General features: G+C 52.1%; 1 protein-coding gene across 1 annotated transcript in view; it reads right to left on the reverse strand.

The window, feature by feature from the left end:
- Positions 1 to 17684, reverse strand: part of LOC122389244 (mRNA-decapping enzyme 1B-like) — a 36529-nt gene that overhangs the window by 582 nt on the left and 18263 nt on the right. Inside the window, exons 5-9 of the mRNA XM_043381101.1 lie at positions 3557 to 3717; positions 3097 to 3303; positions 2042 to 2177; positions 1447 to 1667; positions 282 to 512 (exon numbers count right to left, since the gene is read on the reverse strand). Of these exons, the coding sequence (XP_043237036.1) occupies positions 282 to 512; positions 1447 to 1667; positions 2042 to 2177; positions 3097 to 3303; positions 3557 to 3717 (956 nt within the window). The remainder of the gene's footprint in view (positions 1 to 281; positions 513 to 1446; positions 1668 to 2041; positions 2178 to 3096; positions 3304 to 3556; positions 3718 to 17684) is intronic.

Consider the following 17684-nt stretch of genomic DNA (forward strand, 5'->3'; position numbering starts at 1 on the left):
GCGAGAGACAAACCAGTGTCATTGTGTGGGTCCAGGATTATCCCTAAATCCCTAAAGTAACCACAAAACTCTTCTACAAGCATATCGGAAGATGGCAACCGTCTTAAAATCTAATTGAGCTGTTACATAAATTACATAGCCCATTTGACCTCAGACGCAAATGAAGATGACTTTGGTAATATCCATATTTTCCGCTATTTCGACCTCGCCACAGAACTCAATGATACCGAACATACTCAACAATCAACACCACAAATACCGCTGAGATCCGCAGCACTCACCTTCAGCAGATAATTGAACGCCTGCAGCAGCTGGCGCCGGGTCAGGGGCGTGACCTCGGTCAGGTCACCGTCTCCGACCGGCGCTGGATCAGCCAGCAGGGGCGACGGCGCGGCTGGCGGCGCGGCGCGGTCACCGGCGCCAGCTGAGCTTCCCAGGTCGACGCTAGGCGGCGCCAGTGCGGAGAACATCATCGGCGACATGAGAGTGACAGAGACGCCCGAGCCGACCGGCTGGGGGTGGAGGGGGAGAGAGTCAGGGGGCTGGGCAGAAGCGTGAGCGGGGACGGGCTGAGCAAAAGTACAGTCAGGAAAGTATTGGACAGATGAGCTGTCAGAGAAAACTACAAAACTGCATGGGATTTGAAGAGGACTAGAGGAGAGGGGGGGGGGGGGGGACTAGGGGGGACATTCTTGAAAGGACTGAAACTGCAAGCCTTTTCCGGAGTCCTGCTACTGGCGGACGCTTCACATGAGACAACGGGCTCTGGCTTCACAGCTCTCAGGTTCCACACAAAATAAATGATTCACACTGTCAAGTGTCAGAATGATGGATTGAATGAGCGTATTCATAAGGAAGAAAACATTTATCTCAAAGTCACGTTCACAGCCTTAGCTTCTCGGACCACCCGCTAGATGGCAGCACCTGGGCCTCCTACCAACACATGTCCGTAATCTGAAGTCTTCAGAGCCGTGCCAGCATTCAGTGGGTGACATTCAGTACACTGGATAGCGACCGGCGGGGAGGGGAAGGGGGTCGGGACAGGGGACAACGAGGAGGCAGGGGCCGCGGACAATGCGGCTCAGTATTTGTAACAGTCGAGCCGGCTCTCTAGCCAACAGTGCACCTGACGCTATCCATCAGAGAAGGACCAGCTGAGTGGAAGAGCGGAGAGGACTCTGACAAAAGATGTAATAGCGTGAACAGGGGACCGGGAAAAGACCAATGAGAAATAAGTTATAGTAGCAAAAGGCTAGAAAATTCAATGCTAGCAGCGCAGGATGTACAAGTATGCAGGATGTATAAGTCAGGGCACACGTATAGATGACAACGCCCACCCAACATCACAAATATTTCTTCTGATCGTCATCGCAACACTATTTCTAGCCCCCCCCCCTAAGTTCCTCCTCCGACAACAAAACAAAATTACCACAAAGGCCAACTCACCGCTGTGAGGTCCGGAACCGGCACGGGCGACGCGAACGCCGCCGTCTGGTGGCTCACTGCCGGAGACGGAGACGGAGCCGGAGCCGGAGCCGGGGCCGGAGCGGCGGCCGGCGGCTCCGCGCCGCCCAGCTGCAGGTTGTTCTTGAACAGCTCCTGGATCCGGTCTACGTCTCGTGATTCCGCCTCCCGGACCGGGGCTGCCGGGCGGACGGCGGCAGCGCCTGGAACGGATCACAAGACGTAAAAGGCCGCTGGTGGGTTCTGGACTGCAATAAGAAGTCAGAACCAATACTAAACCTAACAACAGTTACTGATTAATGAGCAAACAGTGGCTTTTGGTTCAGCACCAATCTTTTACCATGACTGATTCACAAATAATGTCACAACTTCCAAGGCAAAGCGGCAGTGGCAACTACAAACGCAGTGGTCGCAGCAAGTAAAAGAGCGAAGGACACTGTCGCATGTGGTGACGATTGTAACAGGTTGATCGTGGTGGACAGCTTAGACTGAGGCGAGGCGGAAAAATGACAAGGAGCGGGATAGGGTGGGCGGAGGCGGAGGCGGAGGCGGTGGGCGATAGCGGTGGCGGCCTCACCTGACGGCGGCGCGGCCGAGATGACGGGCGGCGGTGGCGGCTGGGCGGGCAGCCGCGGTCTACCGCCCAGGTCCGGCATGGCGTCTTCTACCTCCGACACAGAGATGGACCGGGCCGTCTGCTTACCAATGAGCACCTGAAGGAAGGGTAAGATACAGTCAGTAGAGACAGAGGCAGACCGCTGGATTTTTGTACGCGGAAAAAATGCTGGAAAGCTCAATAACACAGATTAAAGGAATGATGTGTAATTTGAAATCACCAAGCTCCGTAAATAGCAACACCAAAACGGGACGCCGCAAAGTATTGTCTGACTCCTACCTCATGTGCGTCACAGATTTCCGTCTTTTAGGAGGAAAATGTTCGTGTAAAAATAGGTAAGCGACACAACAAAAGTGAAACCGCCACAACATTATGAGTGCTATCTGCGCCTCTAAAGTGTCGACAACGGAACATGAAGCGAATTGTAGAGTTTAGAGAGTAAAGTGTACACATTGACCATGGGTGTGAATACAAGTACCTATACCACACAAAAATAGACTATACTTAAGGCTATACAAGTATACCACACACATGTTTAAGCCTTTCATGATACGACGATAGAACAATGATGGGAAGATGGTCTAACAAAACAAAGTTCTCGACCACTCATAACCAAACAACATTGATAACAAATCAAACATGAAAGCACTGGTGGCAGTGAACGAAACATGACCCAGTTTTCGACACTGACCACGGTCATAGAAAAATAAACACTACCGGCGGACCATGAGGACAGTCAAACACACATCAGGCCACGCCGGTCCATCAAGTCAGTTAAGAACGCCGAGACAGCCAGACATACAACTCGCAATCCTTAGCGCTGTTCAGTGGCCGTCTTTCATCAGCAAGTCACAGCTTCTTTCAAAAATGGGAGCTAATTGATGGTGTTTTGGGGCTTGCTTTAGCAACAGCACAACCCAAGTACTTTTCATTAATCAAAGACCTAGAAACTCAAGCAAGTCGGTAATGATAAAAAGGTCACGAACAGCGCTGTGCTCTCTGTTTCCCGTACTGACCTGGCCTGTCCGTGACGCCTTTGCGAAGAGGTCGGCTATGCTGATCTGTCCCGCCTGTGTGGGCGGCGGCGCCGGGTCATCCCGGGGTGTCTCGGGCCTGCTACCCGATCCGGCTGCCCCCGCCGGCGGCTGCCGCTGCTGCTGGCCTTTGACGGGCTTCTGTGGTGTCAACTGCTGCTGCTGTGGCTGCTGCTGAGACGGCTGAGGCTGCAAGAAGACAAGTTGACAAGTCCGGTAAGCCAATTGTAGCTATAGAACATGTCACATGATAGTACACAAAGACTCCGGCAATGACACATTGAAACTGAGCCAGTATCATGCCTAGTAGATAAGTAAGCAAGTCCTAGATTCGGTATCAATCTATCACACCACGAAGAGACTCTCAAACTCCAGGGCAAGGAAGACCAAGCTTGATCGTCATCACGGCGACTTCCGGCGAATCCGATCCGACACAACTCACCCCTGAGGCGCTTTTGAAGAGTGTGAGTAGGTCTATGGAGGAGTTTTTGTTTGATCCAGGCGCGCCGCCACCGCCCGCTGATGACTGACATAGGCTCTCCAGTAGACCGGCCATCCTTTTACACTGGGCCTCGTAGAAGAACCATAGACCGTAGATTATTCCTGCAAGGAAGGAGGGCTATGGTCAGAGTTTGAGACGTTGTTGGATGATTTACAAAGTCGCTACGGTAATTCCTAACTTGTCAATTACTTTGCTCATCAAGTATCGAAACACAAACTTGTACCTACACATGGCAGCAAAGAAAACCGGCACAGCAAACGCAAAAAAAAAACACGATATCCTACAGGGAACACCGCACCATCAGCAGCAGCTTCCCTCTCTGAACTGACGTCACAGTCCTGCTGCCGGCAGTCAGCTGGTCTGCCGTCACCGACCACCACGCCCGCGGCCGCCGCCGTCCATATCCGTCTAAATATACCATCCGCCGGGTCCGCCCCGTCCGTACCAATCCGGCGAGCGCTCCGTTCGTTCAGTGACGGACGGCGCGCCGCCAGGCCGGCCCGACGCCGCGACACTCGAATTTATCACGGCAGCACGAGCGCCAGCACACATAGTCATCACTCGTCGATCCGTTTCGACAATCGGCCAATGAGGACTCGGCTGGCGATGGTCCCATCGCGACGAAACCGGCGGACCAAGTCAGTGACGGGCGGAAACGGAGCCACGTCACGTTACGCAACCGGGCTGTGACGTCATAGTAACGTAACGTAACGGGGCGTAACGTGACGTCACGCTGTGTCAGAGACGTCGAGACGAGGAAGGGGCATACCGCAGGTCTACTCGTATCTGCTGACCATGGCGTCTAGGATTTGACAGGTCGAGTCGCTGCTCCCATTCCCGATATCTGCTGAGGGTGGCCAGCGAACTGACGAGAGTGGCGGCCAACAGTAAAAAGAGAGAAGTGCCGACGTGCCGACTTTTAAGACTGGGTAACGGAACCATATGGGTACGTAGCTACAAGTCTTTCACATTTCTAGTCGCTAATGTAGTCTCTTACAAGTCGTCAAAAACCATATGCATGAGGCGACACTACGCGAAACGCAGCGCCAGTATCCAGCCTCCAGCCCCCCCCCCCCTCCACCCAACCCACTACCATCTTCTGTGTCCCCCCTTCCCGGTCAGGATCCGGGTCGGGTCGGGTCAGATACTTCCCGATACATCACCCTCGTCTGCCGAGCCCGGAGAAGACCATCGTTCACAGTGCCGAGAGGCAGCTGCACCGGCCGGTATGCGCTGCCAAACGGGACAGATGCTGCGCAGGGCCGTGTCACAGTGCGCCGCAACTGCGAACGGTGCGTCACAACCATCTACAACGCGTAGAGACTGTCACCGTGCGCCACTGAGAACGAAAGTACCATAGCCTGCAACAGCATATGTCAGCAGCAATAGCCATCAGTCGGTGACATTACACCTCTGTAGGGCACCTGGTCTGCAGCTTGTTTATTATTACCATTTTTTTTTTTTTTGATGACTACTCTGAACCGTTCATCCACTTTACCACTGCCATTTTCATTCACCAGCTTCGATAGTAAAATATCTTTTAATAAATGTTCAATGTTCATATGTCATTGGGTCTACAGTGTAGAGATATCCTGACCTTCCACTCAGATCCATGGAGAATCCTCTTCCCCCACCATCCTTCCTCCTCACTGTGCCCGCAGCGGTCTCAGCAGGACACACCAGGACCCCGGCACTCTCCAACGAGAGTGGAGCCATCCCCCCTCTACTCAGCTCCCCGGTGACAGCTCCCTAGACCTCCCTCGGGGCCGCGACAGCCCAGAGCGACGGCAGCGGCTCAGATAGCGTCGGTAGCGACGGGCGTCGACGACGACGGGGAGGAGAGGAGGACACCGCACGCACATTGCACGTCAGTCGAGCTCGGCGCGCGCGACGCGCAGCACGAGAGACACGCGGTGGCACCGAGCCAGACGCACAGTGACAGAGGACTGGGCACAGAGCGACAGAGTCTAAGGAGGAGAGCGACAGAGACCGGGCGCAGATCGCTACACCGCCACACCAGGCCGTGAACTAAGAGGGACCGTCGTGACGCTGATGATGATGAATTGGGGTTTTTGGGCGCCCGGACTACAGTGGTCATCGGCGTCGTGATGCTGATTTTAGATAGAAGGGGAAGGGGACTTGGCCCAATAAGCGCTCATCAGGATATGTGTATTATGTCGCATGGCTATTATTCGTCTGTGAAGAGTAAGCAGATAATGCAATCCGAAAGTTCACCGCTCGTGTGGGACCTCACCCAATCAACAGGCTGCAGAAACGCCAAGAGTCCCCCAGATGACACATCATGATGCTCCACGATCACATAATAGCCAAACAAGCATCATCAGTGACACCATTCAACGAGACAGCGGAGGGGCGACGGCGGCCACTGGCGGCCATTTGTTTGTTCCTGTCGCCGATAGCGCCATTCGTCTAGCTGTGAGTTGTTCTTTGAACAGCAGTGCCAGCTGTCACAGATAAATAAACAGGCGCGTATCGCAACAAACCGACACACGGACACGCTCGTCAGACAACAGTGGCCCGTGCCGGGAGGGAGCATGGACGGGGAGCGGTACCATTCAGGTACATACGTAATTGGTTAGTGCTCATACACGGGGTTCAGTGGGATCCGGGAGTTTTTTTTTATAGAGAAATTAGAGGTTTGTCTATTGATTTAGTTCCATTATCAATTTGTTACTTTTAGATCAAACATCTTTCCTTTTCCTTGGTCTGAATTAGCATGAGGACTGTTTTACAAGAGTAAATCTTCACACCCAGCGTTCAATATAACATGTACAATATATAATATTGTAATATTGTATATACATGTTATATATCAATATAACATGTATATGACGCATGTCCCGAAATTTTCGTTCATCGCTGTTAGCTCCTCCCATCACTTCATCTCACCACGCCCCGCACAACCCAAGGAGCCCGCGAGGAGATGGTCCCACGATAGCCTCGCTCATCTAGCTGGCATACAGCCAGGAACAGAGAGACTCAGAACTGTCTTGCCGATCTCCAAACGATCTTTGAGAAGCTCGTAGCCACATCAAGTCAGCCAATAGACAAAACAAACATTCGCACCAATTGTCCATCAAAGTTCTTTTCACTACTAAGTGCAACTTACACCCGAGCAAAGCAAGCCATCTAATCCATATACTCGTATTGTCATGTGCGCCCTCAGTCGTCAATCATGCTTCCTCCTGAACAGCATCCTCTCATGCCCATTCGCACCATGCGACGTTTCAGTCTTTGACAACGCGTTGCTGGTGCCAGAAATCCTAATAGGTCCCTTCGCCCTTGGCGCGGCATTCGAGCCTCTCTAGAAAGGGAGGAGGCGTGAAACACCAAGCGCCTCGCCGGGCCATTAGACCTGTTACCCATACCACCGCGCCAAAAGGAAAGATGGAGAGAGAGAGGAAGAGCGTGAGATAGAGGAGAAATAGGCATACAGTGAGAGGAAAGACAGAGCGAGAGAGAGAGAGAGAGAGAGAGAGAGAGAGAGAGAGAGAGAGAGAGAGAGAGAGAGAGAGAGAGAGAGAGAGAGAGAGAGAGAGAGAGAGAGAGAGAGAGAGAGAGAGAGAGAGAGAGAGAGAGAGAGAGAGAGAGACCAGCCGGCTAGTTTCGTCATGCCAGCAATATTCGTCCGGAGGTAGCCAAAGCTGACAGGGGGCAGTTACCAGGCAGAAGCCTCAGACTCAGACTGACAGTTACCAGGCAGCTGGAGGGGATAAGCCTCACCCATGGAGCAGACAGGAAGAGAACAGACGTGCAGGACACTGAGGCGACAGCTCCGTGGGGTGGGGTTGTCGCCGGGCACAGCGCGGCAGAAACGAGTGATCGATGACGGGAGGTGGACGCTGGGCAGCCATAAAACAAATGTCAACACAATTATTAGGACGTGGTCAAGGTAAATAAATATGAAGGCATTATCGTTAGACGATGCGTAAAGATAAGAGACAGGACAGGCCAAAGACCCAGACAGGATAAAATACAACCAGACAGTGAGGAACGGGTAAGAAGACGCTCAGAAAAGGTCATCGCAAGACAAAAATTCTCGCCTATCAGAGAAGGCTTGACGAAGCTGAGGCAGTCAGAGAGTGAAAATGACGGAGAATCTACTATACGACCCCACCCCATGTCATTTCCGCCACCAGGCTCCCGGTTGACAGATGGCTGCTGACAGATGACGGATGGCGGATGACGCCCGCGGCCGTCATCGGCCGAGACGTCACCGGCCGAGACGTCACTCTGCCGCCGCTGTCAGGGTGGCGACGAGTGACCACAGTATAACGAGGAGGCAGGACAGCCGACGCCGTCCCAGGTGAACGATGAGGTGGCGCCAATAAAACAGACCCTTCTCGAGTGGAACACAGGGTGACAGGGGTTCGAGTTAGTTGGACCGAGCCATAGCCGCTAATTAAGACATCTAGAAGACTGGAAATTATGTAATAGCTCGAGGGACTGATAAAATGAGAGGTCAAATGGCATCGAGATAAAATAGTACAGCTATATATGCCGTATAAATTGATGCAAATAAATAGCATGTCAATATGAAGAAGCAATAATGGTTGACATCAATCTGGACTCTGATATAAATTACACGTCATATGACAGGCGATCGGGTCCAGGTGTTTTCGGGCCATAAATAAGCCGGTGAAATAAAACTGATCCCGTGTCGCTACAGACAGCTTGGTCACGAATTGGGTCAGAGGGCACGCCACGCCCCGAAAGTCAGACATCTTACTTGGCGAGGTGCACCCATAGACTGACAGGTACGGACACGTCATTGACACATGCACCAGCCAAGGTAGGGCGTGAATAGAAAATATACTAACAAAACAGAGTGTAATCAAGTTGCATAGGTAAGAAGCACTCATTAAAAGCTACGTTTGAACCGACTGACCAAATCGATTTAGCGGTTTACTTGCGCACCTGCGTGCAAGTTCGAAATTTTGTAGCTTCAATCATATTTGGGACGAAACGAGATATATGGTTGTTGTTTAATGTCAGACATGCATTGGGAGCTCTCAGCAGTCAGTACTCTGGCACTCTTTGATCTTTGCGACTACCAGCGGTACACTTAAAGTTATCATCTTACAACGAGTAATGATCTTGTGCTCCTCCCGTAACAACAGCCCTGTGGCTCAATTATTTTTTTTTTATTTTTTTTTATTTTTTTTTTTTTTTTATTGGCAGAAGATACCACACCATAAATACAACACAAAACAGACAAACATGCAATGCACGCCGCACCCCCGCCCGCGCCGCCCCGCGTCCCACATGCCACGGGGCAGCGCCCCTGTCACCGGCCGGGCCTGCGACGTGCCAGCTCGTTTGAGCGGCGCGCCGCAGGCCCGGCCGGCCAACCGGCCCTGCAACACCGCTAGGGCCGGTCGACGGGTTATCCCGGATGGGTTAGGGGCGGGGGCCGGTCATCTTGTAGTCAACCTACACCCACTCTGTCCATCACATTAGACCACTTCGCCAGAAATTCGTCCATCCTTCCATTAACTAATGCCACGAACCTCTCCACACGAATGTACCCACTAAACGCTAGGATGAACCCGCGGATGTGTGGGGGCTGAGCTTCCTTTCGGGCACGCCATATAAATCTTTTGGCCAATAACACACAATGCATTATGGCGCTCGTTGGAATATCTTCTCGCCGACGATAAACCCCTGTAATTATTGTTTTAAGACTGAACACCCCCCTTAGGCCGAGAAGTGATCTAATCTGAGCCCAAAACGACTTGCTAAGACGGCAGTCCCAAAAGCTATGTGTAATACTTTCTTTTGTACCTGGGCAGAAAACACATTCATCGCTGTCAACCAATCGGTATAAATAAAGCAACCGGTTCGTTGGAAGAATTCTTTGCAGTAGTTGATATTGAAACCAGCGTAGTTCAAAATCATCAGTGATAGAGTACACGTGGTTATATATTGTCTTCCAATCGAGTGGTTCACCATTCATCTCTGTTCGCCATCTCCTTTGTTGTATGGACATTTGCCCTGACTCAAACTGTTGCAAAAGTTTTTTATACGCCCATTTTGCTGGCTTTTGCTGTGATGCAAGCTCTTCAAAGACTTTTGGTGACATGCTTCTATGTGGTCGCTTTTGTGTTATTAAATCAGTTATTGTACGAGGTATTGATCTCAATATTGCTTGCCATATCAAGAAGTTCGCTATTCGATACTTCCCACTAAGCTCAACAGCAGTCATGAGCCGTCTTTCGCCATTGTGATACAGATCTTCTATTCTTATGACACCTCGCTCCATAAGTTTTTTAACAGGTAAGACTTTTTTACTTTCTAGGCACATATTCTTGTTTTTCCATAATACTGTAGATAAAGCCTCCGAAGCCGAACGAACGCTCTGCTGCTGACAGCCAGTCCAAGTTGAAAACACTTCAGCCCAAAAGCGACTCTCAAAATGTTGCAGAGCTTGCTGTTGTGACATGTCACACCGGAAAATAGATACATTGTCCGTAAGGAATAGTTTATCCTTCATAACAGACTTCCACTTGGCATCGCAGTTTTCGTCCAACGCCTTTTTTATCCACGCAATTTTTAAACTATCTGCCTGAAGTGACGGGTCTGGTACTTTTAAACCACCCTTACCATGACTAGATTTTAGAATACTACGCTTAATCTTATCTCGCTTATTCTTCCAAATAAACTTAAACATAATGGTATCAATTTGTTTCAGCTGCTGTCGATTAGGTTTTTCCATTAAAGTCATAGTGTACACTAATTGTGATAAGGCCTCTGACCTGAGAAGATGAATCTTGCCATATGCGGTCAATCCACGAGACTGCCAAGGATTTAACTTCTGTCTCAGCCTAGATATTTTGTCAGGATAGTTTAGCCCAGGCAGGTCAGTACCAGTCGCATTCAGTTTGATGCCCAGATATTCAACTGGCTGATTTGTCCATTGAATCTCTATTTCTGGGCAAATTGAATCACTTCTGCCCGCATTGGCACCTATCCAAACTGCTTGGGTTTTGCTGTTATTCAGAATGAGTCCAGATGCTTCTTGAAACGAATTTATGCATCTCATACATTCTCTCAGGGACTGCGGGGAGGCGTTCAATATCAAAGTTGTATCGTCTGCGTAGGATGAAATCTTTAATTCGGTGTCGTTTACTGTGAGACCTTTTACGTTCTCATTCTGTCTAATCATTTCGGCTAGCGGTTCTATACTTAACAAAAATACCTGTGGCTCAATTAAGCCAACAAACACTGCGTCGTGTCACGCTACCCCGCGACATCCCTTCCCCTCGCCTCTCTGGACATCAGATCAAACAAGGTAACTCGATCCCCTCTCAAACAAAGGCTGCTAGATCAGCAGAGGACGCACAGAGGCGCACATCAATCTCTCTCGATCACTCGCAGTCCTCCGTCTCGGCTCGCTCCTCCCCACACCATGTCGACAGCGCCAAGAATGACAGAAAAACGGAAATCCTCCCCGCGACTCCGCGACACACACTGATTCAGCCAGTCTGCGTGTGCGTGGCGCCGCTGGTCTGGCCACACCGCGCGTCACCGTACCATCTCGAGACGTCGCGTCGAGCTGTCGGTCGGTTCGACGGCCTGAAATAGCCGCCGTCCTCTCGGTCGCGCTCGCCGCGGCCGCGACGCGACGTCGGAGGCACGTCTGGAGGCGAGCCAAGCTCGATTGTTTTATCATCCGCGCCGCGCCGCGACGAACCGAGCAAATGGTCGTCGGACAGCGACAGCCGACGGCCACCGACGCCCGTCGACGGCGACGGGGACGACGACGAGCCGGGTCTCGGAATGGGGAAACGGAGCCAACGAGCACCGGAGACTTTTCGGGTGGTCGGGGATACGCGGGCGAGGAGTGGAGTATGTCGAATGACAGGCTGTGTAAAAACGGCGATATTATCGAGTAAATGTGACGAAGTGGAGCACAATGGTTGATTTGTAGAAAATTATCGGGATAAATATTCAAATGCTCTGATAGAATATTTCAACTTCTAGCTATAAAGCTGGCAAAAAGACATAGTGCAACTGAGACCAAAAATGACGGTCACTATTTTTCATAAACCCTTAAATAAAACTCGGATAGCTTTAAATACAAATCATCACACCATCCCATGCCAACAAAACCCCGGAAGTTATCCAACCAGAAGTCGCCAAGCCTACATCACAGCCCCCTCCCTACTCCCGCCCCTCCTCCCACCCACAGGACAGCGACAGCCACCGTAACGTCCACCGTGGTCACCTCTCTTCCCTCCCCTCCCACTCGCCTCCTGCCAGGGAGGGCACCGCCATCCTCCCAGCTGGCGCCGCAAGCAACGGTAAACGAGCGGCGCAAGCGCGCTAAATTGTTTGGCGTCGCCGATTTAAAATAGGCCGCGTAGCGCGCCGCTCGTGCCGTACGCATTCCGGCCGTGCGTGCGCACGCGGCCGCAACAGTCGCCGGTAGGTCAGCGGCCAGCGTCGATGGCGACGAGCTCAGCGGCGCACAGTGTAAACGATAGCGAGCTGACCCAGGGGCAAAAAAAGAAAAGAAACTCGGTACCCCAGAAAGAAATGTTCGAAAACCATCCCTGTGAGAGAGTGACGAAATAAATTAGCCTTCGGTAAGGAAGACGGTAGCATGGGACAGCAGTAACTGGCAGCTGGAGCTTTGCAAAGCATTATGAAAATAATTAGTTGAAAAGTATGCAAATATTCGACTTTCAATCCGTTCGGGTTGATGAGAAGTTTAAATTTGTGACATTCTCTTCACACTATTATTGATATAAGTGTCTCAGTTATAGCTAAGGCATGTTGTACCCTAAGATCGAAAAAAGACCGAAAACTATAATACACGTCTTCAGAAAAGCTCCACCGATATTCCATTCTGCGGAATCCGAATCCCGGTATTTGCCAAAGTGACCACTCACCACTGCTGTATCGGCCGCGTCACGTCGAACATGACACCCCGTCACAGGGGCGCGCCTTCACCCGATTCCCGTTATCGCTCCCAGCCTCATTTTATCGAGCAGCACACCACTAACAGCCCGCCAATATCTCTGGACATTTCACGCAAATAGCACCCGTGACAGACGCCAAGCGACAGCCGCTTAGCAATCCACGGAATCTGCCAGCCGAGAACTCTCGTAGTGGGTTCACTCAACCGGGGCACGGCGCGGGAGGACGAGTCGACGATCACATGCGCGGCCGCGCCGACTATTCTCAAGGAACAGACTAACAAACAAGTCTCCCGGAAACATAAAAACCCAAATCGCAAAACAGGACAGCAGAGCAGTGCCAGCAGCGACGCTCGCACCACCGGTGAAGTCGTCGCCGTCGTCAGCAGAGCGACGGGGCGAACTTGTGACGCGACGAGCTGGCAGCGGCTCAATCGTCCTGCGCGTTTCTCCGCCTCTCGGTCGCCTGTGTGAGTCCCAGTGTCTCTACGTCAGCGCAGCAGACAGGCACCGCGTGTTCGCCACCGGGTAGTAATGAGCCACGAGCTGCCTAACGAATTGACATTCCGTCGCGGTGGCCAGCGCGGCGAGCCTCCGTCGAAGACAGGTGGTAGGGTGAGCGCCGGCGGACTGTGCTACGCTTCGCCGCCTCTCCGGGAAACCAGACTCGGAGCAGGCGACACCGGAACGGAGAGGGAGCATGGATGAATGGAATTCGGGGACTTTATTACGTGTGTTTTACCGAAAACTGATGTACAGCTGATCTTCGAGCAAACCGTGTCAAATACGAGACACAGTAAGATTGTTCAAAGATTGATTGAAATAAAATTGTAGAAACGTGAATACAGTTTGTTCTTGATCAGATGAGGTGATTAAATAAAACACCAGAAGTTAAACACAAACTGGTTTTAGAAAGGATAAAACTGACTTGATGACAAGTAACGTCGACAAAGGAGTCGTCTTTCTGTCTCGCGGCATTAAGCTGACAACTGTGTCCCGGCAGTTACTCGGCTGAGTGAGTTTATGGGTTAATGGTATGAGTTAAAATAATACTTTTAGTTTTAAGTTTTATTTGCAGTTAGAAACAAGACTTTTTGTATTTTGAAGTGATTCTGAATATCTAATCTTTTTACACATTTCGCTGAACCAAAATTACAATTACACATACAGCACAAACTCAAGTATTGTGTGCACCTCCGCTCAGGGATGTGGGTCACCACAGGTACTTCCCCACCTAGAACGGAGTTACGTAGTGTGCTGACATTGTGCCAATCAACGTAACACGTCACAGATAACACAATCTGAAAAAATCACAACTACAGCATCGTTTTCTGGGTTCCACCTCAGCTAAATATAGTCGCTGGATCCACTCTGAAACGAACCCTTCTTCCACTTCTGGTACGTGGTGACTCTGCTTCCGGCACGACCTCTGGAGGGACCGATTCTGCTGGACCGGGCTCAGCGGCACTGCTCGGCTGTGGCTGCTCCTGCTCCCTGTCCACCAGCCGCCGGGTGTCGTCATGTCGCGGGAAGTAGGCGGGCTTCAGTCGGTCCACTGATACAGTGTCTATCGCCCCAGACGGTAGTTCTATGCGAAAAGTCTTTGCTCCTCTGTGAGCTACACGTAGCGGTCCCTGGTATGGAGCTTGGAGTGGACGTTGGATCCTGTCCACTCGGACCCACACATGCGTGCATGTCATTAAGTCCTTGGGAATGTGCTCCTGGACAGCACCGTGATCGGTTCCGAGGGAGGCCGTGGTGAAATCCAGTTCCGTCATGTGCTGGGCCAGCTCCTGGATCATCTTGAATGAAGAACGTGTTGAAGACTGTTCTCCTAAGCACAGTTTTGGACAGAGCAGCATGCCACCTGTCACTGCTGTGAACGGTGAGGCACCAGACTCGTTTGGCATTGCACGCAGACCCAAGAGAATTATTGGGAGTGACTTCAGCCAGTCTTCCTTCCGCGCCTTCAGTGCTGTCTTTAGTGTGCGATGAAATCTCTCAATCATTCCATTACTTTGCGGTCTGTAGGCGCATGTCCGGAGGCGATGAAATCCTATCATTTCAGCCAGAAGTTGGAAGAGCTCGGCTTCAAACTGGGCTCCACGGTCAGTTACCACGTAGAGAGGGACGCCGAACCGTGCAATCCAAGTCTCGAGGAGCGCGTTCGCTACTGATGTGGCAGTGATGTCGGTAATGGGCGCGACCTCTACCCATCGGGTAGCGCGGTCGATGCAGGTGAGTAGATACCGATGTGTCGCCGGGAACGGTTGCCCATGCTGAGATGAAGGTGGTAGCGGTCCAACTATGTCGATGTGCACCGTTTCAAAACGTGATGATGGCAGGTGAAACTCTCCAGTTGCGGTCTTCGTGTGGCGATGGACCTTGGCTTCTTGACAAGCCACACATTCCTTCACCCACGTCTTGATCTGTCGATCCATGTCTGGCCAGAAGTATCTTGCCTTGATGAGCCGAAGTGATCCTTTCAGACCAGGATGTGAAAGATTGTGATACCTCTCGAACACACTTCGTCGACATGACAGCGGAACGAACGGCCTCGGCTGTGGCGTAGACACGTCACAAAGCACTGAGGAGTCATTCTGCAGCGGCACAGTTTTGAGGCGATCCTGGTATGTTGCGATTTCTTCGTCCTTCTTCTGTTCCTCGGCGATGGCTGGGAGGTCACAGGCGTCAACCTGAACGGCGTTCACAGGGCGCGAAAGGCAGTCTGCGACGATGTTGTCAGCGCCCCTGATGTATTTTACGTCTGCGATGTACTCGGTGATGACGCACCAGTGTCTTTGCTGTCGATCTGACTTCGCCACATGAGGACTGTGGAAGGCTGTGACCAGGGGCTTGTGGTCTGTAAAGAGCGTGACGTTCCGCCCTTCGAGCAGATCTCGGAAGTGCAGCGTGGCGAGATAGGCAGCCAGCAGCTCTCGGTCGTAGGCTGAGTACTTGCGCTGCGGTGCAGACAGCTTCTTTGAGAAAAAGCTCACCGGTACTGCACTGCCGTCGACCATCTGATGAAGGGCTGCACCAGCAGCGACTTGGGAGCAGTCTGTGACAAGCTGGAAGGTGTCGCTGTTTGGCTGAGTGTGGTGGAGAGTGCAGGCGGCCTCCAGTGCTGTCTTGATGCCGTTGAAGGCCTTGGCTTCGCTGTCGCCCCACGGTAGTTCCTTCGACTTGGGGTACAAGCGCATGAGCTCGGTCAGTGGGAAGACGATTTCCGCAAAATGCGGAATCATTCGCCTGTGGAAGCCGACCATGCCCAGGAATCTGCGTAGATCATCCGACTTCTTCGGCGCGCACATTTCTGAGATGCTCTCCACCTTGCTCTTTGGAGGACGAATTCCAGTTGATGTCACCAGCTGTCCCAGGTAGGTGACTTCTGGCTGGTCAAACTCGCACTTGTCTATTGAGATGCGAAGGTTGTGCTCGTGCAAGATGCGGAACACTCTCTCCAGGTCCGCATGGTGCTGTTCTTGGGTCGCAGATGACACAAGAATGTCATCGAGATAGATGAACACGCAGTCCACGTCGCGGAAGATGGTGTCCATGATCCTCTGGAATGTGGCTGGAGAGTTGCAGAGGCCCATTGGCATGAATATGTATTCATACAGGCCGAAGGGCGTGGTCACTGCAGTCTTCTCGCTGTCCGCTGGGCTCACTGGTATTTGGTGATATGCTCGGAGCAGATCGATCTTGCTGAAGCGCGTTTTTCCGGCGAGCTGTGTCGACAAGCTTTGAATGTGAGGTAGAGGGTAGCGATCCCTCTTCGTGATCGAGTTCAGAGCTCGGTAGTCCCCTGTGACGCGCCATTCACCGGGTGTCTTCTTCTCCACCATGTGCAGAGGAGAGGCCCATGGAGACTTTGAAGGCCGCACCACCCCAGTTTTCAGCAGTGTGTCAAAACACTGTTTGGCGGCTTTGAGCTTGTTTGGTGGCAGTTGTCTCGGTGACGCAAATGTCGGTGGTGCACTGCCTGTGTCAATGGTGTGACATCCTGGCAGCTGTTTCATTGCCCCCTCCAGGTCACCTGGCTGGCATGGCTCTAGCACTGAGCGGTGTCTTTCCAGGATGTTCTTGATCGGAGCTGAAACTGTAGACAGGTCGTTTACCACCAGGTTGGCCTTCGATTGGTTACTGACTCGGCACTGTGATGACAAATCAGTAGATCTGTCAATCAAAGTCCGGGTACCGCAGTCGATCAGGAGTGAGTGCTGACTCAAGAAGTCCTGACCCAGCAGTGGTGTAGTGACGTCAGCCACCACGAAGGTCCATGTGAAGGTGCGGCGCAGTTGAGGGATTGTGACATCACATGTGACTTCTCCCACAACATGAAGAGATTCACCGTTTGCGGTTGATATTCGCACTGCTGAAGGCTGCAGGATAGAGCCAACCGGGACGGTTTTGGGCAGGAGGGAAACACCTGCTCCGGTGTCAATGACAAAATCAACTGATTTTTGGCCAAGTGTTGCTGCTACTTGCATGAGTGGCAGTCCATGAGCAGCATGAACTGGGATCTGCCCCTCTAGTTTCCCGACTGGGACGGCCTCGGTGAGGAGGAGCGAGAACGGGGTTGCATCTTGGTGTGTGCTTTATCAGGCCACTGACACCACGGCTTGCATGTGCGCGCTTCCACGCCAAAGTAAATGTGCGCTCGGCAGACCTTGGGGCGCTGTCCTTCACGGAACGGCTGAAGTCCTGCTGACACACCCTCTCGATGGTCCCGATCCGGATAGGGACTGCGCTGTCGCGAGCTGTATCGCTGTCCGGTACTGTGCTGTCTCGATGGGCGCGTGTGTCCGTCTGAATAGTATGCGCCGCGGTCCGACTCATAGCGCTCAGATGGTGACGGTGACCGTGCTCGTGACTGCCGGCTACTGTGAGGTTGTGCCACCATGCACGAAGACTGCATCAGCGGCACCAGCTCATCAGCTAGTTGACCTAGCTGTGTCAGAGTCAGGTCACGCTGGGCTGCCAGCACGGCACCAACGGAGGGCGGCAAGCTCTTTATCATCTTGTGGCGCACGAGGTCTTCACCGACCCCGACTTTGCACGCCGTGTCTCGGAGCTCATGCAGGAATGCTGATGGACGTCCGGTCATCTGTGTCTTGCTTATA

Source organism: Amphibalanus amphitrite, unplaced genomic scaffold, assembly GCF_019059575.1.
Source record: "Amphibalanus amphitrite isolate SeventyFive unplaced genomic scaffold, NRLGWU_Aamphi_draft 000350F_arrow, whole genome shotgun sequence".
Taxonomy (NCBI): Eukaryota; Metazoa; Arthropoda; class Thecostraca; order Balanomorpha; family Balanidae; genus Amphibalanus; species Amphibalanus amphitrite.